The sequence below is a fragment of the Leopardus geoffroyi genome, chromosome B3 (assembly GCF_018350155.1).
Source record: "Leopardus geoffroyi isolate Oge1 chromosome B3, O.geoffroyi_Oge1_pat1.0, whole genome shotgun sequence".
NCBI lineage: Eukaryota > Metazoa > Chordata > Mammalia > Carnivora > Felidae > Leopardus > Leopardus geoffroyi.
This window is the reverse complement of record NC_059337.1, coordinates 100,458,638-100,486,228: the sequence shown is the minus strand read 5'-3', so window position 1 is coordinate 100,486,228 and position 27,591 is coordinate 100,458,638. Positions and strand designations below refer to the sequence as shown.

General features: G+C 35.4%; 1 protein-coding gene across 2 annotated transcripts in view; it reads left to right on the top strand.

Moving 5' to 3' along the window:
* The window catches only part of ERO1A (endoplasmic reticulum oxidoreductase 1 alpha), a 47,066-nt gene extending 20,170 nt beyond the window's left edge, over positions 1–26,896 (top strand). The window contains exons 5-16 of one of the 2 annotated variants that reach the window (XM_045450973.1): positions 2,754–2,830; positions 2,929–3,002; positions 7,391–7,511; positions 10,227–10,273; positions 12,515–12,526; positions 14,726–14,752; positions 14,881–14,973; positions 15,815–16,061; positions 16,771–16,840; positions 22,276–22,362; positions 22,449–22,582; positions 23,837–26,896. In XM_045450973.1, coding sequence (XP_045306929.1) covers positions 2,754–2,830; positions 2,929–3,002; positions 7,391–7,511; positions 10,227–10,273; positions 12,515–12,526; positions 14,726–14,752; positions 14,881–14,973; positions 15,815–16,061; positions 16,771–16,840; positions 22,276–22,362; positions 22,449–22,582; positions 23,837–23,897 — 1,050 coding nt within the window. In that variant the 3' untranslated portion in view covers positions 23,898–26,896. The remainder of the gene's footprint in view (positions 1–2,753; positions 2,831–2,928; positions 3,003–7,390; positions 7,512–10,226; positions 10,274–12,514; positions 12,527–14,725; positions 14,753–14,880; positions 14,974–15,814; positions 16,062–16,770; positions 16,841–22,275; positions 22,363–22,448; positions 22,583–23,836) is intronic. The other variant, XM_045450974.1, reaches the window with a different exon arrangement.
* The last annotated feature ends 695 nt before the right edge of the window (positions 26,897–27,591 follow it).

The following is a 27,591-nucleotide window of genomic DNA, read 5'->3' as shown; positions in this document are numbered from 1 at the left end:
CATGTAGACTAAATTATTGTTCTGAATTAAAATTTTTAATATGTATGTTACTATGAAAATTTTTATATATCCAGCAAAGCTGAAGGAATTTTCGTGTGAACACTCATACCCATCACCTGGATTTGTATCATTAACATTATTGTAAACTTACGTTTCTCACATATGTATCTGTCTATCCTTCTAGTTATCCATAAAAAAATCTTATTTTTTAGGTGCATTTCAAAGTAAATTGCAAGCATCAGCACACATTACCCTAAATATGTCATCGTCTCTCTCTCTCTCTCTCTCTCTCTCTCTCTCTCTCAATCTCTCTCTCTCTCTCTCTATATATATGTATATAACACACATGTATATACACGCCACCCAACTAGAAGTATATCATTAGAGTCTAATGTTTGCTTTAACTTTTATAAAATTAACATGGTGAGATGCACAAATTTTAAGTGTACATTTGCTAAATGCATATACCTGTGTAATTTAGGCTTCTATTATAATATAGAACATTACCATTACCTAGAAAGTTCCTTGGTACTCTGTGCTAGTCAATTTCTATTTTTTCCCTTAGGGGCAATCACCCTTCTGCACTTTTTCACCATAGATTCTAAAGTAATTTCACTCATTTTTTTCTTTAAAGATTTTATTTTTAAGTAATTTCTACACCCAATATGGGGCTTGAACCCACAACCCCAAGATCAAGAGTCACATGTTCTACCAACTGAGCCAGCCAGGCACCCCAATTTTGCTCATTTTTTATTCCATGTTTTCTTGTTCACATAAAAAGAATAAAGTCATAGCTGTTAATGTGTTGGCTCCAATGGCAGAACTTTGCACATAGTTAAATGATGCTATAATCAGCTGTTTCAAACAGAAAATCATTTAATTCAAAAGACTAATTTTTTGATGGACTCAGAACTTTTGGAACTTCATTAAAAAAATTTTTTTTTAATGTTAATTCGTTTTTGGAGAGAGAGACAGAGCATTGACAAGAGAGGGGCAGAGAGAGAGGGAGACACAGAATCTGAAGCAGGCTCCAGTCTCTGAGCTGTCAGCACAGAGCCTGACACAGGGCTTGAACCATGAGATCATGACCTGAGCCTAAAGTTCGATGCTCAACTGAGCCACCCAGGTGCCCCAGGGAAGAGTCTCTTATTGATGGAATTCTTGTTTTTGGGGTGCCTGGGTGGCTTAGTTTGTTAAGTGTCTGACTCTTGGTTTCAGCTCAGGTTGTGATCTTGGGGTCTGTGAAATTGAGCCCCAGGTTGGGTTCCACAGTGACAGCACAGAGCTCGCCTGGGATTCTCTCTCTCTCCCCCTCCCTGCTGTTTCAAATCCTCTGTCCTCCTCTCTCTCTGCCACTCGCCCGCTTGTGTGTGCTCGCTCTCAAAATAAACAAAAAAAAAAAAAATTAAAAAAAAGAAACTCTTGTTTTGTTTTTAATTGGATAAATTCATATTCCTACTTGAAATGGGTGCCTCTGTTCATTTTTTATGTATTTTTAACTTTTTATCTTAAGCTAATTAACAGCTTATAGAAAATTTGCAGTATTAATAAAAGACATTTTGTGTACTTTACAGATTCACTAATTTTTAATATTTTGCCTCATTGGTGTTATCTTGTTTTTCTATATGCATATTCTTATTTTCTGAACCATCCGAGAGTACATTGAACACATATCCCTTCACCTCTTAATACTTAATTGCATAAAAAGAATTTTATTTTTGAAAAGTGTTCAAATTGAGCTGTCTTACAAATCAACGAATGTAAAGAAACAAAGTCGTTATTCAGTAAATAAATATTTCCAAAACGTATCATTTCAGTTATTTTAGGGTTCCCTTTTATCCTTGGAAGTATCATAGACTGGGCAGTCGTTTGCATGGTCATCCCAAGCAATAAGGGTGTAGTAGGCACCCAATAAATATTTGCTGATTGAATTTGTGACTTCTTCCAGTATGCCTTTCATCTCTGTCGTGGTGATGACTAGTGTGTTGTGAAATCTTATGATCCACATTCACTTTTCCCTGTGCCACATACACTCCCAGCAGAATAGTGTGTGTGTGTGAGTGTGTGTGTGTGACTTAAATATTGAGAAGAAATGCGGTTGTTACAGAATGTATTTTAAACACCTGAAGATACAAGAATACTTTTTATAAGACGTAGGCTCCAGGGCATATGTAGAATCATGTTTAGAGTTGAGACAGACCTACACCCACATCATCTGGTCTAACCACTTATTTATGGACGAGAAAACTGGTGCTTGCAATTAAGCCATTAGAACAGTGAGAGGTTGCCTTGCCCATTGTTCCTTCTACCTCAGAGATTTTCTTCGTGAACAGCTTGTAATGAGTTATCAGAACTATATTCTTTATTTTGTGACCATTATAGTAAATGTTTTCATCAACAAAAGCAAGAGGCAGAGCCTTTTACTTATTTTTTTTTAGCTTCAGGGGAAATGAGGGCTTATTTTTTTTCAGGGTTTTTTTTTTTTTTTTTTCAACGTTTATTTATTTTTGGGACAGAGAGAGACAGAGCATGAACGGGGGAGGGGCAGAGAGAGAGGGAGACACAGAATCGGAAGCAGGCTCCAGGCTCCGAGCCATCAGCCCAGAGCCCGACGCGGGGCTCGAACTCACGGACCGCGAGATCGTGACCTGGCTGAAGTCGGACGCTTAACCGACTGCGCCACCCAGGCGCCCCTTGAGAAAGTTTTAACAACGCAGTAAATTGTAATCCATCTATTCCCCTTTTCCTTTTAGTATTCTGAGGTAGCCAATAATCTCATTGAAGAATGTGAGCAAGCTGAACGGCTTGGCGCTGTGGATGAATCGCTGAGGTTTGATTTTTTTTTTTTTCTTTAGTATTTTATATTTTTTTCTTGTGAGATATTAATTTTAAAAAAATGATAACACTACTTGTTTTCTTCATTTGAAGCGAGGAAACACAGAAGGCTGTGCTTCAGTGGACCAAGCATGATGACTCCTCAGACAGCTTCTGTGAAGCTGATGGTATAACGCTTTTTATCGTGTGCATTTCGTTTCAAATTGTGCCTAAGGAAAGAAAAATCTTTTCGAATGGTTTTTAGAACTCAGTTTCTAAAGTTTGGCAGTTCCTCAAAAAACGAAAGGCAAAATTACCACATGACCTAATAATTCACCTCCTAAGTATATATCGAAAAAGATTAAAGACAGGGGGACAGATACTCATATGCCCATATTCATGGCAACATTATCCACAGCAGCCAAAAGGTAGAAGCGACCCATGTATCCATCAACTAATGAATGGACAAACAGAATATGATAAATATATACAGTGGAATATCATTTGGCCATTAAAGAAAAAAAGTTTGATATGCGTTGCAACATGGATAAACCTTGCAAATACTATGCTAAATGCAATAAGCCAGACACAAAAGGACAACTATCATGATTCCATTTGCATAAAATATTTAGGCAAGTTGATAGAGTAACCAGAGGTTAGAAGCAGGGGAGAACGGAGTGTTATTGTGTAATGGTTATAGAATTTCTGTTGGGGGTCATAGAAAAGTTTGGAAACCGTTGGTGGTGATGGTTGCACAACTGTTAAACACGGCTGAGATGTAAGTTTTATGTTATACATGTTTTACCGAAGTTAAAAAAAAAAAAAAAAAAGCAAAAAACACCTCCGTTTCTGGAAAAAAATTACCTCCTAAGTCTTAGAGTTGTGCATATCTCAGTAATATGTATATGTAATTTTTGTAATATACACAGGCATTTGGCATAAATAGCTCAAACGTAGAGATTGCAAAAACCTGCTTTTGTTGCACTGGCCTTGGATTGTTACATATTTACCTTAACGATGGTGTGCCTTACTTTTGTAAAGAGAAGAATGAACCATGAGTTGCTCTGAGGCATCTGGAGCTGGGCCAGAGTGCTGGTCGTGTTCATATCCAGGAGCCCTAGCACCCGTTGGCACCCATCCATCAGATTTATGGATTCTCCTATTCTCCTGTTCCTAGTATCTTCCTTTTTCTAAGTTGAAAGGTTAGCCTGTTAATTGGCTAAACAAAATCAAATCAGACTGAATTTTGATATCCTTCAGTGGCGCTCTTTTGAAGCAGATTAATGATCTTTTGAAAATCTTAGCAAAAAGAGTGGTACAGATCATTTTAATTGCAAGCGAGAGCTGAATCCTGCAATTCCCCCCAAAAAGAGGAAGGCAAAGGGAAAGTACTTATTTTTAACCTGGTGGTTTCACTTTGGAAGAAAAAAAAAAAAAAAAAAGAAACGTATGCTTCCCCTACTCTAAAACATGACCATGTTCTGTCAGATAATATTTATAATCCTGTGTTCACAATTCAAAATGAGACAGCTCTGAAAAATGAGTATTCCCCCCTAAGTTTAGCACAGACTCATTTAGTGTGAATATTCACCTGTTTCACTACAGAAATATTTTTGGTGTTTGATTAAAAGTTGCTCCCTGGTCCCTGCTGGAGTAATACTACTCAGTATATGTTGCATATACTGTAATACTTTTCTAAAATCTGAAAAGTTCTGAATTCCAAAACACATTTGACCCCAGGGATGTTGGATAAGGAGTTGTGGACTTACACCAAGGTTTAGACTAGTAAACTTAGGGAGATAAAATACTCTCTCAGCCCCCTAATTTTACTGTCTTTTTCACAAAGATTCTTTGGCCTGAGTGTTACTGTGTGAGATAAAATTAAGCTTATAACATGCAGCACATTTTTTTAGACCTGCAGTGCTAGAGAACGAACAGTAATACTTTAACTTTGTTTACCATCCTTTTGAGGCTACATGCTTATATTTGTGTAGCAAGGACTGAGAATCAATAATTCATTTGTTATCTGTGGACTTCTGTTATCTTGCATGAATCACTTGTCCATTTATATTTGTTTCTTCTGTTCAAGGAGGGTCAATATTAAAACAAAAAAAGGATAGCTTTATAATGAAGAAATTATGTAAATAGTAGGTAGAAGACAAAAGGTGTTTTATACATTTTAATTAGAAATTTGAAATTTGTCATCTGGCAAAACATGGTTATTGTAACAATTATTTTTTATTAAAAAGATGAGGCAAGATGAAGTATTTGCTGTAAAATTACCAATCACCTAATGTTTACGTCTAATTAGGCAGAATATTAAACATTTAATAAATTTCTTGGTGATTAGTTTTCTGTCTTAAAGTACTAGATGCTGAGCCGTTATTTGTATATTTTAAAAATGAGAGTTTTTATGAATTTATTATAATTTGCTATATATACTGTGGCAATACTTTTAGTATTAGTTGAGATGAATAGAATATCTGTTCCTCAACTAGAGGAGTTCATGCAAATTTTTTTTAATGTTTACTTGGTTTGAGAGAGAGAGAGCACGAGCAAGTGTGAGTGGGAGAAGGGGAGAGAGAGAGGGAGAGAGAGAATCTCAAGCAGGCTCCACACCATCATCAGTACAGAGCCTGATATGGGACTTGAACCCATGAATCATGAGATCGTGACCTGAGCTGAAATCAAGAGTCAAACACTTAACTTGACTGAGCCACCCAGACGCCCCTATGCAAATTTGTTTTTAAGTTTTTATTTCTACTTTTCCTAGTTATGTTAATTGCTACTTCTGCATGAAGTGTCAGTTATTTCTAGATGTTGTCACTGTGCTACTTCTAGAAGCAAAATTTCCTCTAATTTAGGTCTCGAGTATACTGTTAATTAGGATAAAACTAACCAAACTTAGTTTTATTTTTGTTTTTGTCATTGTGTTTTGTTTAAAAAAATTTTTTTTGAGAGAGAGAGAGAACAGGAGGGAGGGGCACAGGGAGAATCTTAAGCTCCATGCTCTACGTGGAGCCCAATGTGGGGCTTGATCCCATGACCCTGGGATCGTGACCTAAGCCAAAATCAAGAGTTGGGCTCTCAACCTTCTGAGCCACCCAGGCGCATCTGTCATTGTGTTTTTAATAAGAAGTAGGTCTGTTGAGAGCTTGATGAACTTTCATACATACGCCTGTGTGCTCCGATTTTGTCGTCTACTTTGGCTGCTTTGAGGCATTTTTGCCCACTTCTTCATTATTCGTTCACATCGTTACGCTTTATAAATGAATAAGGGGGGAATGCCTGGGTGGCTCAGCCTGCTTAGGATTCTCTCTGCCTGTACCGCTTGCTCTCTCTCTCTCAAAAAAAATAAAACAATATAAAGGAATAAGGTGTTGATGTATATTAAATAATTTCCCAAAGCCCCTGGAGAGCCAGGGCCATTTTTTGCTTTCAAAGTTATAATACATTATACAAATTTATATGAGAACATACAAGAAACCAATATCCCACCGATTTTTTTTTTAAGAGAGAGAGAAAGACAGCCTGTGCGTGCACATGAGTGGGGGAGGGGCACAGGGAGAGAGAATCTTAAGCAGGATCCACACTCAGCTCAGAGCCCAACACAGGGCTTGATGTCACAACCGTGAGGTCATGATCTGAGCCGAAATCAAGAGTAGGACACTAAACCAACTGAGCCACCCAGGCGTCCCTGCCACCAATTTTTGTATGTTTTTCATTAGTGTCTAATTGCTTATCTTTTCATTTTATTAGATAGTCTTTGTACTTAACAATTTTGTTGATTGTATAATGGTCTGTTAAGATATGTCATAATACCACTAGCTAATATGTTTTATATTCTTACTGTTGTTCTAAGCTCTACACATAGAAACTTAAATCACAGTAGTGTATATCATCCCCATTTTATAAATGACGACACCAATGCCTAGAATATATGTAATTTGCCCTGAGTTCCACACTGAATAAGGAGTAGGGACTGGATTCTAACCCACACACTCTGGTTCCAGAGCCCAGGCTCTGCTCTGTTGGATGTTTCAGTTTGCTTCTGATTTTCCCCTTAATAAATAGTGCTGATGCTAATACCCTGCTTATAATTTTTTGCATGTTTAGGATGATACCTTTGGGACAGCTTTGTAGTGGATCTCAATGGTGCTCGTGTTAAGAAGGAAGTTTTTGGCAACAAGCAGTGTATGGTAGTCATAACCTTCATTTACTTTAGTTACTGATGAATTGCTTGTGGTTAATGTGGGTGGGTGGGGCGGGGGTGGAAATACACAGTATATTCTTTGCCTGGATAGCTTATGAGAATTGAACTACCATATTTCTTCAATTCTAAAATTCACATATTCCTATTTTTCATCATTTTTAAAAGCAGGATGCTTTTGCAACTAGTGAGTACATTTAATGTGGCTGTTTGTTCCTTCTCTCATCTCTCTTGTAAAAGGTTGTTTTTAAAGTCTGGATGCACTGTTACATTTGTAGTGCCTTAGAATCAGTGGAGTATAGTCTATTATACCAGTTTTTTAAGGTAACTGAAGGAAAAGACTTAATGAAACATTTTATTTTCCAGATATACAGTCTCCTGATGCCGAATATGTAGATTTGCTCCTTAATCCTGAGCGCTACACGGGTTACAAAGGACCAGATGCTTGGAAGATATGGAATGTCATCTATGAAGAAAACTGTTTTAAGTATGGGTCATTTCATTTAGAAAATCCTGAAAGATACAGTGATTTATCTAAACAAACAAAATCATAATGACTCTAAATTGCAAATCACATTCACTTTGTTAAAGGATATATTTGGACATAGAAAATACTTATTAATTAATCTAGTTCCCCTCTGGAGAAACATGTGGACATGACTTTCAACAAATATTTTTTTTTCTTCTTTAAAAAACAGAATAGTGTTAGACTTTTATGGGAGTACTGTGGACATTTCATACATGTTCATTCAGTGGATTATAGAATCTCATTTTATAGATGAAATAACCTAGAGCCAGCCAGGTTTATTTCATTTCCCAAGATCAGGTAGTTAGTAATAGAGAATAGATTACTAATTCTCCTTTTGGTACTCTGTATTCATCTTTTTGTGGCTATAGCTATTTTACCTGCTTTCAAGTTGAAGTTAAATTAATTTCAGAGAATAATTATAATGGGTAACACTTGAACACTCACTGTGTGTCAGTCTATTTCTTTTTTTTTTTTTGACTTGAATTTCTCCAGTTTTGAAGTGGAGAGTTTTCATTATTTACTCATCTCTGCCATGTGTTTAATTTAAATTCCCTTGTTTATTATTAGGGATGTTTGACATATTGACTCACTTTAAAGGTGTTTTTTTTTTCATAGATTTATTTTTAAGTAATCTCTTACCCATCTAGAAGCTCGAACTTACAACCCCAAGATCAAGAGTCACCATTCTCAGGGCGCCTGGGTGGCTCAGTCAGTTAAGTGTTTGACTCTTGATCTCAGCTCAGGTCATGATCTTAAGGTTGGTGAGTTCAAGCCCCACATGAGGCTCTGTGCTTACATCGTGGAGCCTGCTTGGGATTCTGTCTCTCCTTCTCTCTGCCCCTCCCCTGCTGTGCTGTCTCTTTCAAAGTAAATAAACTAAAAGAAAGTATTTTTTATTTAAAAAAAAAATTTTTTTTAACGTTTATTTATTTTTGAGACAGAGAGAGAGCATGAACAGGGAAGGGGCAGAGAGAGAGGGAGACACAGAATCGAAAACAGGTTCCAGGCTCTGAGCTGTCAGCACAGAGCCCGACGCGGGGCTCAAACTCACGGACCACGAGACCGTGACCTGAGCTGAAGTCGGACGCTCAACCGACTGAGCCACCCAGGCGCCCCAAAGAAAATATTTAAAAAAAAATTTTTTTTTCAACGTTTATTTATTTTTGGGACAAAGAGAGAGACAGAGCATGAACGGGGGAGGGGCAGAGAGAGAGGGAGGCACAGAATCTGAAACAGGCTGCAGGCTCTGAGCTGTCAGCACAGAGCCCGACGTGGGGCTCAAACTCATGGACCGCGAGACCATGACCTGAGCCGAAGTCGGACGCTCAACCGACTGAGCCACCCAGGCGCCCCAAAGAAAGTATTTTTTATTTTTATTTTTATTTTATTTTTTTATTAAAAAAAATTTTTTTTTCAATGTTTATTTATTTTTGGGACAGAGAGAGACAGAGCATGAACGGGGGAGGGGCAGAGAGAGAGGGAGACACAGAATCCGAAGCAGGTTCCAGGCTCTGAGCCATCAGCCCAGAGCCTGACGCGGGGCTCGAACTCACGGACTGCGAGATCGTGACCTGGCTGAAGTCGGACGCTTAACTGACTGCGCCACCCAGGCGCCCCTAGAAAGAATTTTTTAAAAAGAGTCACATGCTCTACCAACTGTGCCCCTGAAGGTTTATTTTTTATTTAATTTACTTATTTTGTTTATTTTTTAAAGGTTATTTATTTTTGAGAGAGAGTGTGAACAAGGGAGGGGCAGAGAGAGGGCGAGACAGAGAATCTCAGGCAGGCTCCACACTGTCAGTGCAGAGCCCAACACTGGGCTTGAACCCATGAACTGTGAGATTATGACCTGAGCTGAAACCAAGAGTTGAACGCTTAACCACCTGAGCCACCCAGGTGCCCCTGAAGGGTATTTTTTTTTAATGTGAACTAAAATAGGGGCGCCTGGGTGGCTCAGTCTATTGAGCGTCTGACTTCGGCTCAGGGCATGATCTCATGGTTTGTGATTTCCAGCCCCATATCGGGCTCGCTGCTGTCAGCAGAGAGCCTCCTTCGGATTCTGTGTCCCCCTCTTTGTCTGCCACTTCCCAGCTTGCACTGTCTCTCAAAAACAAATATATCTTAAAAAAAATACCTTTTACTAAAATCATAACAAACTTGGTGGCCACAGGGCAAATTGATGTACCTAAGATTAACTAAGTGGAAAATAATCTACCCACACTACTTTTTTCCCCTTTTTATTTGAATGCTTGGGTTGAGTATTTACATTATTGTTTGTTCGTCTTTCACTTAGGAGTGTGCTTTGTGCCACACTCAAACACACACACATACACATGTGTATATGTATATGAAATGTATATAGAAACATTTATGACTCTAGGAGGAGAGCTTGACTGGTATTTTCTTCCTTTGTTTGAAGAAGTGATTAAGAAATGACTTTCTTCTGGCTGCTACAATGGGAAAAGATCAGAAACTATTACTACTAAAACAGATAACAACCACCCTCCCTTAAAGCAATTAGAGAAAACTAAATATTTTATAAGCTCAGTGAAACAGTTTGCTTTTGGATATAGTCATTAAGAAACTCTCTGAGATAATTTCACTTTTATTTAAATAATTGTAACATGATAGGTAACATAATTATATTCTATAATTGAATTCTTTTGTTTCTAGGCCACAGACAATTAAAAGACCTTTAAATCCTTTGGCTTCTAGTCAAGGTGAGTTATTTATTTGCACTGTTATATTATTTATCAGGCAGTGAACTTTGGTTAGAAGGAAGAGGAAGGCCAGGTAAGGGTTGGCAAGAGGGTTTGAGATCATATATTCCTATTTCCATGGAAGTTATGCCTCACCCTTATAGAGAAATTGGTGTTTAAAATATTTATACTCCAGTAAGAAGTATTTGTGTAATGAAGTTCATGGTATTAGATTATCATAGGATGGAGATTGGGTTAAATATTTATATTTTATATAACATCTGTATTTAGTTTTTCGCTGTTTTTGCTCATTTTCCAGTTAAATGAATATCCAAAAACATTCTGCCTCAGATCTTTCCCAGAACTTGAAATCATTGTATATATTGGGAGTCTGATTTAAAATTCACGTCTTTATGTTTCATTAACATTTTTCATTTTCTCCATACGCTCAAGGTCTTGCCCAAATGCTGCCTTTTCCGCTCTCCCTGACCCTCCTAACTGGAAGAAACCTCTCTGTCCTCATAAAGTGGTCTTATGTTTTGTTTTTCTTACCACCTTCCACTGTGCAGCATTATTTTACTATTATGTATCTATTGATCCTACCTAGTACTTTGGACATATGGGGAGTATTTACTGGTTTCATCTCTTAGCAGAGAGCCTGACACATAGCAGATGGAGTAGTTTGTTAAATAAATGATTGATGAAAATTGCTCTCCTCATTTAATGGTCTTGTCTACAATCGTGAAGATCATTTGTTCCTTCAGCAAATGATAACCCTCCGTGTACTATGCGCTAGGCACTGTGAAGGTGCAGAGGGGGTATAAAATTGAAACTCAGAAACCTTGCCCAGTCTATAATAGGCAGAATGGTTTGTTGAATAAACCATTTCAGTGTATGATTTCAGATTTTTTGCTTAGGAAATATATATCCCTGTTCTCTTAACATGTGCTTACTGATGAAATCTTTGATGTGCTTTTAGCAAATGTGTAAGGTTTTCATTTTTAAAATTCATTTGAAAAGCTGCTGATCTCATAGAGTCAATAAACATAAATTTCCTCCTGGAAAGCAATAAGATTGCATCATTCCCTAAATGTTGGCAGACTAGTCTTTCTTAGATTCGAAATGAAAGAACATCTTTAAACAAGGGTTTGGGTTTATATGGAGTCACACATATGGTAACTCACTGGAAGCTATTGATTTAATATAAGATGAAATGCAAATTTCTAGGTAAAAGGGGATTCTCACTAGGAATTCACATTATGATCTGATAAATTAATTAACCACCCTCACTTATCTGAAAGATAAGTGGGAATAAGTTAAATGTTCTTCATTAAGGAACTGTTTAGATGATTTATGGTGTATTCATGTAGTAGACTGCAGCTGTTAGAAATGTTGCTGAAAATTTGTATTTATTTGTGTAAGTAGTGACCAATAGCACACTGAGGTATCAAACAGTATGTATATGTATATAGTATATATAATATATTTTTGTAAAAACATACTTAATATAAAATCTAAATATCTATTTGCAAAGAAAAAGGACATTTACCAAAATGTAAACAGTATTTATATAGGGCAGAGGGAGTTATGAGTGACATTTTTTATTCCATCCGTGTCCTCCTTTTTTTAAAAAAATATATATATTTGCAATGAGCATATGTTATTTTAATAATCCAACAATGATGGCATTGAATCAGCGTGGGCAAACGAAGACAGGTTTTTAATAGTAACTGAACAGTTGCTTACAAACCGCTGAACTGTGCCTCATTTGAATCATAACACATAGTCTTTAAAAATATTCCTGAATAAGGTAAAGATTCACAATGTCAGTCTGGAGGTTTCAAAGCAAGAACACAAATCTTTAGCAGAAACTGTGCTACAGATTTAGGATAAATAAACGTGGAAAAAGGCTCTGCCAACCAAATAACCGTTAAGTCCTTAAGATACTTGAGAGTACTCTCAGATGATAGATTAGATTTTTCTCTCCTGTCAGCCCATATTAAATCTTGTACGAGCTGAAACCACTCCTTATCCAGGCTCTTGGAGATGATGCCCTTGAGGCAAATCAGGCATAATTCCTATTATGCCTAGATACTAGATAGAGTTGCTCTCACAAGTGTCTTACTTTCAGATTTTGCTTAGGCAGGTGAACTGATGGACTAAAACTAACCATTATTCAGTCTTATTTTTATGGAAGTATAGCATTTTAAAGTGACATCTGGAAGGAGTTTACAATAATAAACATTTTGCTTTGTTTTTCAGGGAAAAGTGAAGGTAAATATAATTTCTTTATCATATGTTATATATATGTTTGCAGATACATTCAGATGTTTATTTGGCAAACTTTTCTTCCTACTCTGAGACTCATGTCTAAGATTCCGGAGGTGAAAGCACAGATTAAGAGAAAATTGACTGTGCCTGGGATCAGGCAGTAGAGACAACCTGCCTCAGCCTCTCATAATTCACTTGTGCATTTTACCTATTGCACATGGAAGCTAGGCATTCCCCCCGGCCCCTATCAGGGAACACTCCCTCTCCTTTACTCCTCGAGCAGAACTCTAGGATCCGCTGGGCCCGTATCAGAAGCTTCTAATGCCATCATGGGGACCCTGCCCTCATGACCTCAGTTAATCTAATCACCTCCCAAATCTTCCCCCTCCAAATACCATCACATTGGGAGTTAGGGCTTCAACATACGAATTTTAGGGGGGACATATTCATCCATAACAGCCTAAATTTCTGGATCAAAAGTTATAGACATTTTAGGCTCCTCATATGTATCACCAGATTGCATTTTGTCATTGAAAAGATGTGCTAATTTACATCCCTTCCAATCAATGTGCAGCTAGTTTCACCTGATCCTTTTCAAGTGACAATTGAGTATTGTCATATTTTTATCTTTACTATTAAAAGTGGTATATCTATAGATTTAATTTGCATTTTTATTACTAGTGAAATTGAGTAATTTTTATCTGTTATTACCATTTGTAGTTTATCCTTTGTGAATTTTCTACTATTATTTGCCTGCTTTAAATAGGCACTCTAGCATTTTTATTCAGTTTATGAGCTTTTTATGTATTTAAGATATTATCCCTTTGTTATATTTGTAACATACATTCTACCTACTTAGTTGTTTGCCTTTTACTTTTGCTTGCAAGGCTTTCTGACAAATAGATGTTTTAAGTTTTTAGATAGTCTAATTTATTGCATATTCTCTTTGTCATTCCTTCTATTATTTTTATGCTTGTTTAGTTCATTTTTAATATAAATACAAGGAACTTTAGTCAAAAGAACTGTATAGTACAACGTTTGCCATCTGTAGTAAATGCATACTCAGAATCTTTACCTAGTTATAAAAATTATACCCATGCCTTTTCATGTTATTTCAAATAAACATTTTCATGTATTGTCATGCTCCACATTCTTACCATTTTAAATAGTTTTATATTATTCTACCATGTTACCTAGTTATATAGTATTCTGTCGTGTTAATTTAGGCATTATTGTACATTTTGATTATTTCAGGTTTTAAAAGTTACATGTAATGTAATCATTGTACAAATTATTGACTCCTTCATCATTTGAATTATTTCTTTAGAACATAATTCTAAAAGTAGAATTACCAGGTCTAAGCATAGGAACAGTGATCTGATTGGGTCATAGAATATAAGCGATATTTGGTATTATAACATTTCCATGTATTGCTTCTTTGATATACTGAATGGCATAAAATGGCATAAGCTGAATGCAAATAATACACTACCAATTCTATTTCATAAATTCTGTTTACTTTCAAATTTAGAAAAGCATATGAGTTACTAATTTTCATAGCATCACCTGTGTTCTGACCTCATGTAAAACATTTTACCTGGAAAGTTATGAGACCTGGGCTACCTAAGGCAATGCTGACTCCTTTTAAAGACTGGGCAAGAGTAGGTGCCTGGGTGGCTTAACCCTTAGCATCCAACTCTTTTTTTCTTTTCTTTACTTTTTTTTTTTAAGGTTTATTTATTTTTGAGAGAGAAAGAGAGAGGGAGGCAGAGGAAGGGAGACACAGAATCCAAAGCAGGCTCTAGGCTCCAAGCTTTCTGCACAGAGCCTAACGCGGGGCTTGAATAACCAACTGAGCCACGCAGGCACCCCTAAGCATCCAACTCTTAATCTCACCTCAGGTCTTGAGACCACAGTTGTGAGTTCAAGCCCCATGTTGGGCTCTGCACTCAGCAGGAAGCCTATTTAAAAAAAAGAAAAGAAAAGAAAAGAAAAGAAATAAAATAAAGACTGAGCAAGAGAATGGTACTTAATTGAATCCACACCAAGAACTTCTCTCCTTTCTTTGGAGAAATTGCAAATAAAAATTTGACCTTTTGTTAATTCTTAAATCACTGTTTGGCACAAATTTGCTATTATATATTGAAAAACTTACATTTTGGCATTTTTACAGCTTTGTGACTTATTTTCTTTCAATTTCAGAGAACACTTTTTACAGCTGGCTAGAAGGTAATTGGAAACTTTTAAGCAAATTTAAATGTTAAAAATGTTTTTCATTTTTAAAGACATATGAAATTAATTTTATAATGGTACAAGTTTCACATATGAAGTTTCTCTTACTAAATTACTATTTTTAGGCCTCTGTGTAGAAAAAAGAGCATTCTACAGACTTATATCTGGCCTACATGCAAGCATTAATGTGCATTTGAGTGCACGATATCTTCTACAAGGTATGTGACATTCAATGCTATTTATTTTACCGCATTTATTTTCAGATATTCTTAAAATGTTTTGGTATTTACCTTAATGGGAAAAAGTTGACCCTATTGAATATTAGGCAGTAAAAATTCATTCTTAACTGGTAGTAATCAGGAATGTAGGAACTGTATTATAAGGACATGTTCAGCATGATCAGAGCTCTCTTTACCTTCTTTTAAGAAACTGCTCAAAATTGTACACATCACTTTGGAAATATTCTTTTGTTACGGGAGTTAAAATAGCTCCTAAAAGTACAGTTTGTTATTCATTAGATATTACTGTATTAAAACCCTTTTATTTGTGTGCCAGCTTTAGGCCTGGAGTTTAATGGGTAAAAGCATTTCCCATTTCTCTTTATGTTTTAAAAGTGCTGTTGCAAAACAAGACCATGGTTGATTTTCATCAGCAACCTATTTCTTCTGGAATTTAAAGTAGCTCTATGTCTCAGGAGCAAAATATAGTAACTATAATTTTAAATAGGGCTTCAAACTTATTAGTAATTTTGGATAGTCACGTTTAAATTGTGTATTTTGGTTTTACAAATATGTTTATATTCAAAAATTTGATTTTTGGGAAACCATATTTCTCAGTACAACAGCGAATTTATTTTTCTTTTAAGGATGGATCCTAGAAGATAAAATATTAATGTAGAACTATTAAAATTTAAATTACAAAAGCACGTTTCATTGTTATATATTTTAAAATACAAAACGAAACTAACTTCTGTAGGCATAAATAACCCAATGTAAGTAAACTGAAAGTTAATTTTAAAATTCAGATTTTAATATTTATTTAATTTTTCTTTGTTCTTAGAAACGTGGTTGGAAAAGAAATGGGGACACAACATTACAGAATTTCAGCAGCGGTTTGATGGAATTTTGACTGAAGGAGAAGGTCCAAGAAGGCTTAAGAATTTGTATTTTCTCTACTTAATAGAATTAAGGGCTTTATCTAAAGTGGTACCATTCTTTGAGCGCCCAGATTTTCAACTCTTCACTGGAAATAAAGTTCAGGATGCAGAAAACAAAATGTTACTTCTGGAAATACTTCATGAAATCAAGTAAATTACATATTACAACTTGTATAACTTAAAATATTAATAGAAGAGTGACAGGCGGTATCCAAAGTTCAATTCTTGAATATTGAATTTAAAGAAAGGAAAATTATTAAAAAAAAATAATTAGAAGTTAATTTTGCACATAGGTCTTTTAGAATTGCATTTTGTTTTTGTTTTGACTTAGATACTATAAGCCACAAGTTTTTAAAGAATTATTCTGGTAGTACTTGATACCTACATTATTTTCATATTCGGTTGAACACACTGGGTTTGGGGCCAAACTTCTATTTTATGTAGTTGTTTTAGATTTGTGGATAAGAATTTGTTTTGGGGCAAGAGTGTTGATTTTACTGTATTTTCTTTTCTTTTAAAAAAAAAAAACTTTTTTTTTTTTAACGTTTATTTATTTTTTGAGAGAGAGAAATAGAGTGCAGCTGGGGAGGGGCAGAGAGAGCAGGAGACACAGAATCCAAAGCAGGCTCCGGGCTCTGAGCTGTCGGCACAGAGTCCAATGCAGGGCTTGAACTCACTAACCATGAGATCATGACCCGAGCTGAAGTCCGAGCTCAACCTACTGAGCCACCCAGGCGCCCTTATATTTTCTACTCTATTTAATTATATTATTCATCACCGACCTGTGAAATGTTATATTAGCGGGACTTTTAATATTTTATAATACCTGAAAATGAATCTTCTCTGTTTTGAAATGCAGGTCATTTCCTTTGCATTTTGATGAGAATTCCTTTTTTGCTGGGGATAAAAAAGAAGCAAACAAATTAAAGGTAATGATTTTATACTTTAACTTAATTTTTAGTTTCAAACTCTTATGCAGGTATGAATATAAGCTCATGTTTTTATAATTAACAATAAATCTTATTATATAAATATGAAATTATATGAAAAGCCAGAGTCATAAACTTTCTTTTCCTCGAAAAAAGGAAGTCCAAATGCAGGTCAGCTTAATATCTAGTTTGTGTTGTGTTCAAAGTTAACGACTGAAATCTGTGTGTCACTGCACACTTTACAGATGGCTTTCACATTGATGGTCTCGTAGCAAATAGAACTTGTAAATTAAGGGAGAGGAATCTAGAGCATGAATGGCAATATTAGTCTGTCTTTCTGAAAATGGTTTTGGTTAAATTACGAAGATCCTCTTTAGGGAGAGAGGGCACAGTGTTTGTCATTTATCTCATTCAGCAGGAATTAAAGGTATTTAGGAAAGCCAGCATGTAGCCATGGGAAGAAAAGACATGATACCCTACAAAATGAGGATTGTCTCTTAATAGGGGTATAAGCTCAGGCAAAGACCATCTTTGTGTATATTTGCATCAAAATCCTACAAATATAAAATATTACTGGGAAGATTTATTAAACACTCACTATACGCAAAATAGGATTCTTTCATTAAAGGAAGGGACAGCTTCTACCCTCAGCAGACTCCAGTTTATTTGGGGACTCAAGTAAAATTATGTTACTGTTCTTTGTTACAAAACTATAGGTAAGGAAAGGCAGGTGGCCCTCAGGAGCTCTGGGCTTGATCTGATTTTTTTTCAGAATATTTATGGCAATATTCCTCTGTTTTGTTATTCTTTGTTTCTTTCTATAGGGAAAGAACCTGATTTTATGCAGTTTGCAAACACAATACTTTTTGCACTTTTTTTTTTTTTTGCTATGAAATAATAGTTATTTTTGACCTCCCATCTACCTCCTACTGAAAGCATTCTTGCTAGAAATACATACTTCAGTGCTTATATAACCTCCCAGGCAGCTTCCAGGAACTTAAAAGTGAGGGGGAAGATACTGTAAAAAGACTTTTTTCTACTATTTTCACTGTCATCCTTATTTTTAGTATACTTGCTGTTTTATAGGAGCTTGTTTTGCATCAACTCTTTTTATATTGTGCAGATTAGAAATATTTCTCATAATGTTTTAATTTTATCAAAACTCTGAAACACTCAGCTTTTTTTTTTTTTTCAAGTTTAATGACATCTTTTACTATCTATCAAGGTTCGTCTCAGGATCCATATAAATGCAGTCTCATCATTGGAGATGTCCAATGTGGATCAGCCCTTGTGACTGTGGGACAAGTTGTGCCAAAGGAGCCCTGGCCTTTTGGTTTCAGGACGATATGGACATGCTAAGCCCTAGGGCCTTGGCAGCGGGGTCCGCCCAAGACCTGTTTGGAGGATGGGCCAGATGTAGGGGTGGGGAGCTGGCCTCCTTGCTGGGCCTGGGGAAATGAAGAAACACATCTCCATGCCACATTGGTCTCGCTCCCATTGTGGAAATATTTTTTTTTTTTTTTTAATATATGAAATTTATTGTCAAATTGGTTTCCATACAACACCCAGTGCTCATCCCAAAAGGTGCCCTCCTCAATACTCATCACCCACCCTCTCCTCCCTCCCACCCCCCATCAACCCTCAGTTTGTTCTCAGTTTTTAACAGTCTCTTATGCTTTGGCTCTCTCCCACTCTAACCTCTTTTTTTTTTTTTTCTTTTTCCTCCCCCTCCCCTATGGGTTCCTGTTAAGTTTCTCAGGATCCACATAAGAGTGAAACCATATGGTATCTGTCTTTCTCTGTATGGCTTATTTCACTTAGCATCACACTCTCCAGTTCCATTGTGGAAATATTGAACGTACTTTGGTCATGGCTGTAGCCATTCCCTCTCCCTAACTATGTGTCTGACTCTGCCTTCATTGACACTTAGGAGTCATGGAGCTGGCATCCACTCAGTGGGCTCCTAAAGATGGGGGAACACTCATCTTTGATGTCCTATGGAGTTTAATAGGATTTTTTCAGAATTCAGATTTCTGAATTCTTTTATAATAAAAAAGTAAAAAAACAAGAAAATTTGTTAATATCAGAGAGTTTACTTTCTTAAAGTAGTTTATGGTGAGCACAATGGATTTGAACAGTCACATTAAGTTTTATTTTTTATAATTAATATAGGGTGTTATATTAGTTTCGGGTATGTATAAATTCATTTTAAAATCTCATCTTGGGCGCCTGGGTGATTCAATCGTTTAAACATCTGAGTTCTGCTCAGGTCATGATCTCATGGTTTGTGAGTTCAAGTCCCACATCAGGTGAGCTCAAGCCCCGCTTGGGGTGAGCCATGTTTCTCTGTCTCTCTCTCTCTGCCCTTCATGGGATTCTCTCTCTCACTCTGTCTCTTTCTCTCCCTTCCTCCCTCTCTCTGCCTCTTGCTTGCTTGTTTGTGCCCCTTCTCTCTCAAAAAAAATCCCATCTGCTTTATACTCTGTCAATGTATGGTTAGAAATAGAAGACTGCATGAAAGAATTGTTTAGTGTTCAACTCAAAATAGAGTAGGATCTCACTTGAAGGCTTTTAAAACATTTAAGGATTGGGTGAGAATTGTGTTTTGGTCAGTTGGTTTCGCTGAATATAAATTACGGTATGTAACCACAGCATGTTTGTTCATTCTACCCACTGACTATAATTTAAAGTACTGACCTAAAAGCTGTATACATAAACAAGGAGAATCTATAAGTGATTTAGGTTCTGGTTATTTTAAGGATCATAAATTCTCCTAATCCGAGATAACTTTGGAATATATTTAGGTTATTGGACATTGATATTTGTGAAGTCACAGATATTTTCTCCTGGTCTGATGTAGCAAATTTCTAGCTTATTAATTTGGTTCTGGCATATTAAATTCACATAAGCAATTGTGCTTTGCTTTAATTTTCCAATGTTATTTTGGCTATTGTAAGCAATCATGCTTACTCTCTGTGTATGCCATACAAAGATTTACTCAAGAGCTGCCACATTCAAGTATTTGAATTAACAAACATAGATCCAGATACTGAATTTAGGTGTCTACAAAAGCAAGCACAGTCTTTTAGAACAGAGGCTTCCAACCTTTCCAACTATGAGAGTCCCTAAAGTCAAAAACTTTTAAGCTCTCCCTATGAGAGTAGTATTTTTTGTATCTATAGATTATGACAATATAATTACCAAAAGGCTAAAATACATTTGGTAACACTTTTTAGGTAAAAGTTGTGTTTTATTGATCATAGTATTTATATCCATTTGGAAATTTATAGTGCATACATGAGAGCTATTCTGTCTGTAGGCAGTGCTTGTCTACATATGGATTTTGTAGGCCCTTGTAATTATTGAACCCTTCAGAGGTCAGCACTTCATAGGATGGGGACATCTGCTTTAGAGTAATTTTACTATGCTGTTATTGTTAAAAGTGTGATTAAAAAAAAAATTTTTTTTTAATGTATTTATTTTTGAGAGCGAGAAAGAGACAGAGTGCAAACTAGGGAGGGGCAGAGAGAGGGAGACACAGAATCCGAAGCAGGCTCCAGGCTCTGAGCTGTGAGTACAGAGCCTGACATGGGGCTTGAACCCACAAACCGTGTGATCATGACCTCAGCTGAAGTCGGATGCTTAACCGACTGAGCCACCCAGGCGCCCCAAAGTGTGATTTTTCTTTAATTCAGGTTAAAACACAAGTTTAAAGGAAACCTTAAATTACCAAAATTTACTTAGAGTAATATTACTGGGTAAATATTTTTAAAAAGTAGGTTTAAAATTCAGATTACCTCTTACTGAACTCAGTGCAAAAGGTACAGAAACATAAGATGTAGAATATTGTTAACAAATGGTAATATTATTGACTTGGGCTTTATACTAAATTAATACAAAATTTATATTAATAAAGATACAAGATCTGGGATCCTAGAAAAAAATCTTTTGTACATTACACCTACTTCAAAGCCTCAAGCTGAATAAAGCATCTAGGGAAGAAGCATCCTCAGGATGAATTGTGAATACACTTTGAAAGTGGGTTCCAGTCTTTGCTGATTTATTCCCATTTTAAAGTCATTGGTCCTGTTCTCTTCTGGTTTTGCCCAGTATGTGGTTTGTCACATTTAAAAATAGAGAAGTGCTACACACTCCTCAAATTGTGGGCTGATTGGTACAATGGATATTCAGTCAGAAATGTATGTCAAATTTCCTGCTTAAAGCTTGGGATTCCAGTACAAGTCCAGGACAGAAGGAGTCACTTGGCAAACTAATAATTTCCATTGGAGTAAAAGTAGGATGTGTTCTTGGTTTCCTGTCTTTTTTACTTATTCCTTAAGGACATATACTACTTTTGGATGATCTGGATTAATTTTGTCCTATTATAAACAATGTAATACCTTAGTGTTATAGAATATATACCTACATATTAAAAGTATAAAACCAAAAAGGGAACAATAAACATCAAATTCAGAATAATTATAGAGAGTAGGATACAGGACTTTGGAGGCATACATAGAGGTTTCTGTGGTACTTGTGATAGTTTCTTTTAAAGATTGGTGACATATACCTGGATGTTCACTATATTCTGTATATTTCTGTACGATAATATTAATTATAAATATATTTAAAAATAAAAATATGGTAAAATATTATTAATAATAAAATATCTGATTGTTTTACCTAATTAATACCAGAAAGCAAAGCTTTCTTTAACTTTTATGGAGCCAAATTTTGAAATTTCTCCCTCCCTCTCTCCCTCTTTCTTTCTTTTTTTTTTTTTTTAAAGTTTATTTATTTATTTTTGAGAGAGAGCAAGAGATAGAAAGGGAGAGAGCTTGAGCGAGGGAAGGGCAGAGAGAGAGGGAAAGAGAGAGAATCCCAAGCAGGGGCTAGAACTCACAAACTGCCAGATCATGATCTGAGCCAAAACCAACAAGAGTTGGATATTAACCAAGTGAGCCACCCAGGTGCCCTTTTTTTTCTTTCTTGGTAAATGATGCCATTCTACTCCTGTCCCCCTTCTTCTGATATTGACATATAGTTAATAATCACATAAAGCAAAACATCTCAACTCAGTTACCTTTTTGTATATTTGCAGATAGTTTGGTTTCTGAGTCAGGCAGGCCAGGGGTCTTTGTTTGCTGTTTCCTACACATGGGAGTTTAGGCAACCTAACCTCTCTGAACCTGGTTTTTTTAATTCATGTAGATTATAATAACGTTTGCTTTTGGATTTGCGGGGAAGTTAAAATGAAATTGTGTATGTAGATTCTGGTACGCAGGGGTGCTCAGTGAATGTGGATTAATTCTCTTCCCCTTTTTCAATCTCCTTTAGTCCCCTGCACAGTGCTGGACCCATAGAAGGCACTCAGAAAACACTTAGTGTTTGATTATATGCTAAATATAAATAAAATCTCGTTAAATTGTTTTCAGGAGGACTTTCGACTGCATTTTAGAAATATTTCTAGAATCATGGATTGTGTTGGTTGTTTTAAGTGTCGACTGTGGGGAAAGCTTCAGGTAAGTAAATCTAGCTCAATCTTATTTTTCATTTATTCTTTACCCAAAGAATTTTCTGACTTTTTTTTTTCTTATTTCTATTATAGATACAGGGTTTGGGGACTGCTCTGAAGATTTTGTTTTCTGAGAAACTGATAGCAAATATGCCAGAAAGTGGGCCCAGCTATGAATTCCATCTAACCCGACAAGAAATAGTATCATTATTTAATGCATTTGGAAGGTTAGTTTGAATGTACTTAAATTGTTTCTGTTAGCCAAGTAAATCTAGTGCAACACATACACTCTCAGATAAAACGGGTAAGGAATATCCTTTTTAGTGAAATTTTTTCACTACAGAATTCTGTGATCTTATGAAATGTAGGCACACACAATCATTAGATGATATTCTTTACTTTCGTCTATTGATTTTTATAATTATGATTAATTTATTGATTAGAATTCAGTATTCACATAAAATTTTACTGAATTTGTGTATATTTTTCTAATCATTTAAAAGTAGTTTTTGTGCTGCCCACATATTTTTTGAAGGTCCTGGAAAAAATCATGTTGTTCAAAATAGGTATATGTATACAATTTCTTTGTGGATTCACCATTATGTGAAAAGGTTAATAATTCTTTAAAAATAATTTTTATAAAATGATTGGAACATAAACTTGAAATAAGGAACTTACATTATACTTTATACATTATAATGTATACATTATACATCTATACTTTATGTATAGATGCATTTCCTGCTGACTACTGTTTGTAGAGAATGCAGAGATTTATACATACAACACTTTCTAAGGATGACATTTCTTCACTTTAAAAAAAATATGATTTAATATTTTGGGTTTGAAATAATTGACCTTCAAAATTATTCTCTAGTACACAGAAACTTAACGTTTTAGTTCATTGAGAATTATGCTACTTTTTTTATGATGGAGAGCAGAATAAAATACACTTCAAAATAATAATCAAACTTTTATAAAAAGTAGTGAAAACAATTTGGTCACATATTTACTATTGTCACTCTTTGTAGTCCAAAAGCTTTGATTCTTGTGTATTTACTAAATATGGAATATTGATGAGTTTCACTATTCATATACTTATGCATATTTAAACTACATATTTTAATGCTTATGTAATTTATACTTATGTGCTTTAAATGCTAAGCATGTGACTATACTTATGAATACTTTAAATATCTAAGTATTTTAGTGTTTATGTACTTTATAATTCTGTATTTTAAACCTTTAATCCTAAGTTTTCAATACTTAAAAATAACTAATTTCAGGGCAATATTATCTTAGTTCTACCACATCAAATTAAGAACTCAAGTACATCAAAATTGACTACGTGGTTTATACATCTTTAAATTTACTGAAATAAATTACTTGAAAATTTTTCTGTGCTCTAAAAAATGCAGAGTTGAATAACAGAAAAGATATCTATGATCGTTTCTGAGTGAAATTTTTTTGTTTGTTTACAGAATTTCCACAAGTGTGAAAGAATTAGAAAACTTCAGGAATTTGTTACAAAATATTCATTAAAGAAAACAGAAAACAAGTTGAAATGTGCCTGTTTCTGGACTATGAAGGCCAAAGAGTGGAATTTCATTCAGAGGCATATGAGCAATGACATTCTTAAGCCAAACATTTTATATAAAGCTGCTTTTGTAAAAGGAGAATTATATTGTTTTAAGTAGACAATTTTTTTTAATTGTGTTAAGTCTGTGTATAGTATTATTGTGAGTAAAAGTAATACTTTGTCGATGTGGTAAAAATTTTAAAGTTTAACATTGAATAAAATGAGGATTATCAAATTCATATACGTTAAAACTAAGTAAATGTTGTAAGTCTCTCAAGAACTTTGTGTTAAGAAGATGTAATATAAATAAAGCTATGGTTGGTGTGTTGACCGCTTTATAGGAAAATGCTGAGGAGGCTCATGAATAATCCATAATTAACAGCCTAAAATTTTTCAGTACATTGAGGGTTACCAGCTTTAGTGAAAAAAAAAAAAAAAATACAGAATACCCAGTTAAATTTGACTTTCAGGTAAAAAATGAATAATGTTTTAAGGTAAGCTTGCTTTAGGCAATATTTGGGACATACTTACACCAAAAATTATTTCCTGTTTAAAATTCAGATTTAACTGGGAATCCTGTGTTTTATCTGGCAACCCAAAAAGTACATTGGTATGAAATAAATCTGTTTTAGAATTATATTGCTATTTTGATTGGCTCGTTTTGGTGTCTAGAAAGATATAATACCAACTCAAAGACTTAAGGGATTTCTAAACATTGTGAAAAGTTGAATAGATTTATATATTTATTCTCCTAATACTTTACCTAGTGCTGAATAAAATTTGGGGGAAAATCTTTATTTTTATATGATTTCAAATTTACAGAAGTTTCCAGGATAGTACAAAGAACTCTTTTACCCAGATTCACGAATCGTTCACATTTGCTTCATCTATCATGCTCTCTCTGTATATATACAGACATATACTATTTTTTCCTAAATCATTTGCAAGTCCGTTTCAGGCATCATGCCCTTTGAGCCTTATAAATACTTCAGTGTGTAATACTGAATAATTTTTTTAAATGATTTTTTCAGGAAAAAATAAAAGTGGAACTATCATACGGTAAGCCTTAGAATAAGGAATCATTTTGAGTTCCACTGTAAAGTTCTTTTTGAGTTTGTTGCCCTTTTAATGCCTGATATGTATAGTCATAGGGCGTATAATTTTTTTTGTACGTGAGGTTCATTTCCTTTTTCTCCCTAAAACTTAACCAATTTCGGGAGTTTTTCATTAGTGGCAGTCCTTCAATGATAAAAATATTTGAAGAAGTATAAGAATTTTGATCACATGGTAATTGTGAATGAAAAAACTATACCTCAAAAGGATGTGCCCTCTATGCGTTTTAGCAGGTGTATCATGTTGAGATGTCACATTATTAATAAAGCAGGATTTATTTATATAATGGTTTAGAAATATCATTTTATACTGCTGTATACTTTTTCTTTTCTGTGCCCTTTCTAAAGCCTGGCGTAGTGCCAAGCACATAGTAAGCACATAGTGGGCATCCAATACATATTTGTTGAATGAATGTATGAATTTGTATTCAGTATATTTTAAATGAATAATCACAGAGCTAAGTTTAACAATATGTCATATTTTCTTCCCACCCCTCATTTGAATAAGGCAGGAAAAGAAAGACATTTACTAATTAAGTCAATATTGTTGGAGACTCAAAGGAGTATGGAGTAAGTGCCATGTGTAAAAGTTTAAAGGACATTTGTAGTATCTGAACATGTGGAAGATGGGTTTCAATGGTAATTTTGTCTGTATGCTGCTCAAACTTTCATGTCCTGCCCCTGCCCTCTTTTAAAGTCAGTTGTTTTGAAAGAGTATTCCCATCATCACTTTGTCACCTCCCACTTGCTCCATAACCAAAATCTTGCTTTTGGCTCTGTTGTTCCTAACAATTGCTTCTTTTGAAGTCAAAAATTCAAATTATAAATTCACAGTTCAGTTCACAAGCCATTTGACTTTTGTTTTCCTGCATTTGACACCGTTGGCAGTCCCAGGGTTCCTTTTCTCCCCAGGGTTTCTTATATTTCACTCCTGGATACTTCCCTTTGTACCTTCTTTTCATTAATGCCTTAAATGTTATTCCTCTGACTTTCATTCTTGCCCTTAATCACCACCACTTTTCACTCTTGAGTAATTCTGATTCAATGATTTCTAAATTCTTATTAGTCCACACCTGTCAATCCATCTGTTTACTACATGTCTTTACTGTTGTTCCACAAATGCTTGTATATCTTAATCACTCTCCTCCCAAATCGATTCTTATGCCCGTGTTCCTTACTCTGGCTGATTTCAGAACCATCATCATCTTAATTCTCTAGGCTCACTCCTCTCCATCTTCCCCTGTCCAGTCGGTGTCTAAGCGCTGTGGAGTTTATCTCCATTTCTCTGTCTTTCCCTTTTGTTTGCTCTAACCTAGAGCACTACACTAACCTGTCTCCTTATTCTCAGCCTGTCTCCCCTCGTGTGCCCCACCATGCTGCCACAGCAGGCTTTCTAGAAGCACTCTAACAAGGTCCTCTGATGTGTCTCCAGTGCCACCCCAGCCCCCATGCTCTGATAAAACACTTAATTCTTCAAATGTGCCAGGATCAGGCCTCCACACCTTGATGCGTGCTGTTCCTTTTGCATCAGGTGCTCTAGCCATCCTTCCCCACCTGGAAAATTCCCGTGTCTCCCTGGAGGCCAGCAGAGAGTCCGTCTCTGTGAAATCTTCCTTATTTCACCCAAGGAGGATCGTCTAATTTCCTCTTAAATGTCACCACTGTAATTACAACCTACCTCTACTGTGTCACTTATTGTACTGTATTTTTTTTAAGCCTCCTTTACTAGAATGTGAGCTCCTTAAGGGCAGGAAAAGGAACTTTATCCATTTTTGCATCTCCATAGCATAGTTTTTGGCATTTGAACACTTAATAAATGTTTGTTGAATAAATTGCTTATAAAATGACAACTTTATTGCATTAGAGGTCATACCTTCACTCCAAATATTCTTTACAACAAGAGTTAATAGATTCCCAAGGATTTGTGGACGTCAGGGGGGGTGGCCAGTAAATCTCCTGAAATTGCATTCAAAATTTGGTGTGGTTTTGGCAAATTATAAAGGGATTCTATTATGGAAAAAATAGTAAGAACTCTTCTTTTAGGGGAAAAGGCAACATCACTGAAGAATTTCTCAAGTAATCAATGAATAGCTGCCCAAGATTACAGGCCAGATAAATTTATTCCTGTTTAAAATTCAAAGAGAAAGAGAGAGGTGTTAGAAGTCATGTCATACAAAAAAAATTTTTTAAGCATTGTACTTTTTTAAAAATTAGTTTTGTTGATGTTTATTTTTGAGAAAGACAACGTGAGTGGGGGAGGGGCAGAAAGAGAGGGAGACAGAATCTGAAGCAGGCTCCAGGCTCTGAGCTGTCAGCACAGAACCCCACACAGGGCTCCAACTCACAAACTGTGAGATCATGACCTGAGCCGAAGTTGGATGCTTAACCGACCGAGCCACCTAGGCGCCCCTTACAAAGATTTTTCTTAGCTAAATGTTTGAATAAACATACTATCACAATCATATTGCTATTTTTAAATAAAGTGTGTGCCAGTTCATGTCAAATTAGTGTACAATATTAAGAGACACAATGTCCAGATATAAAT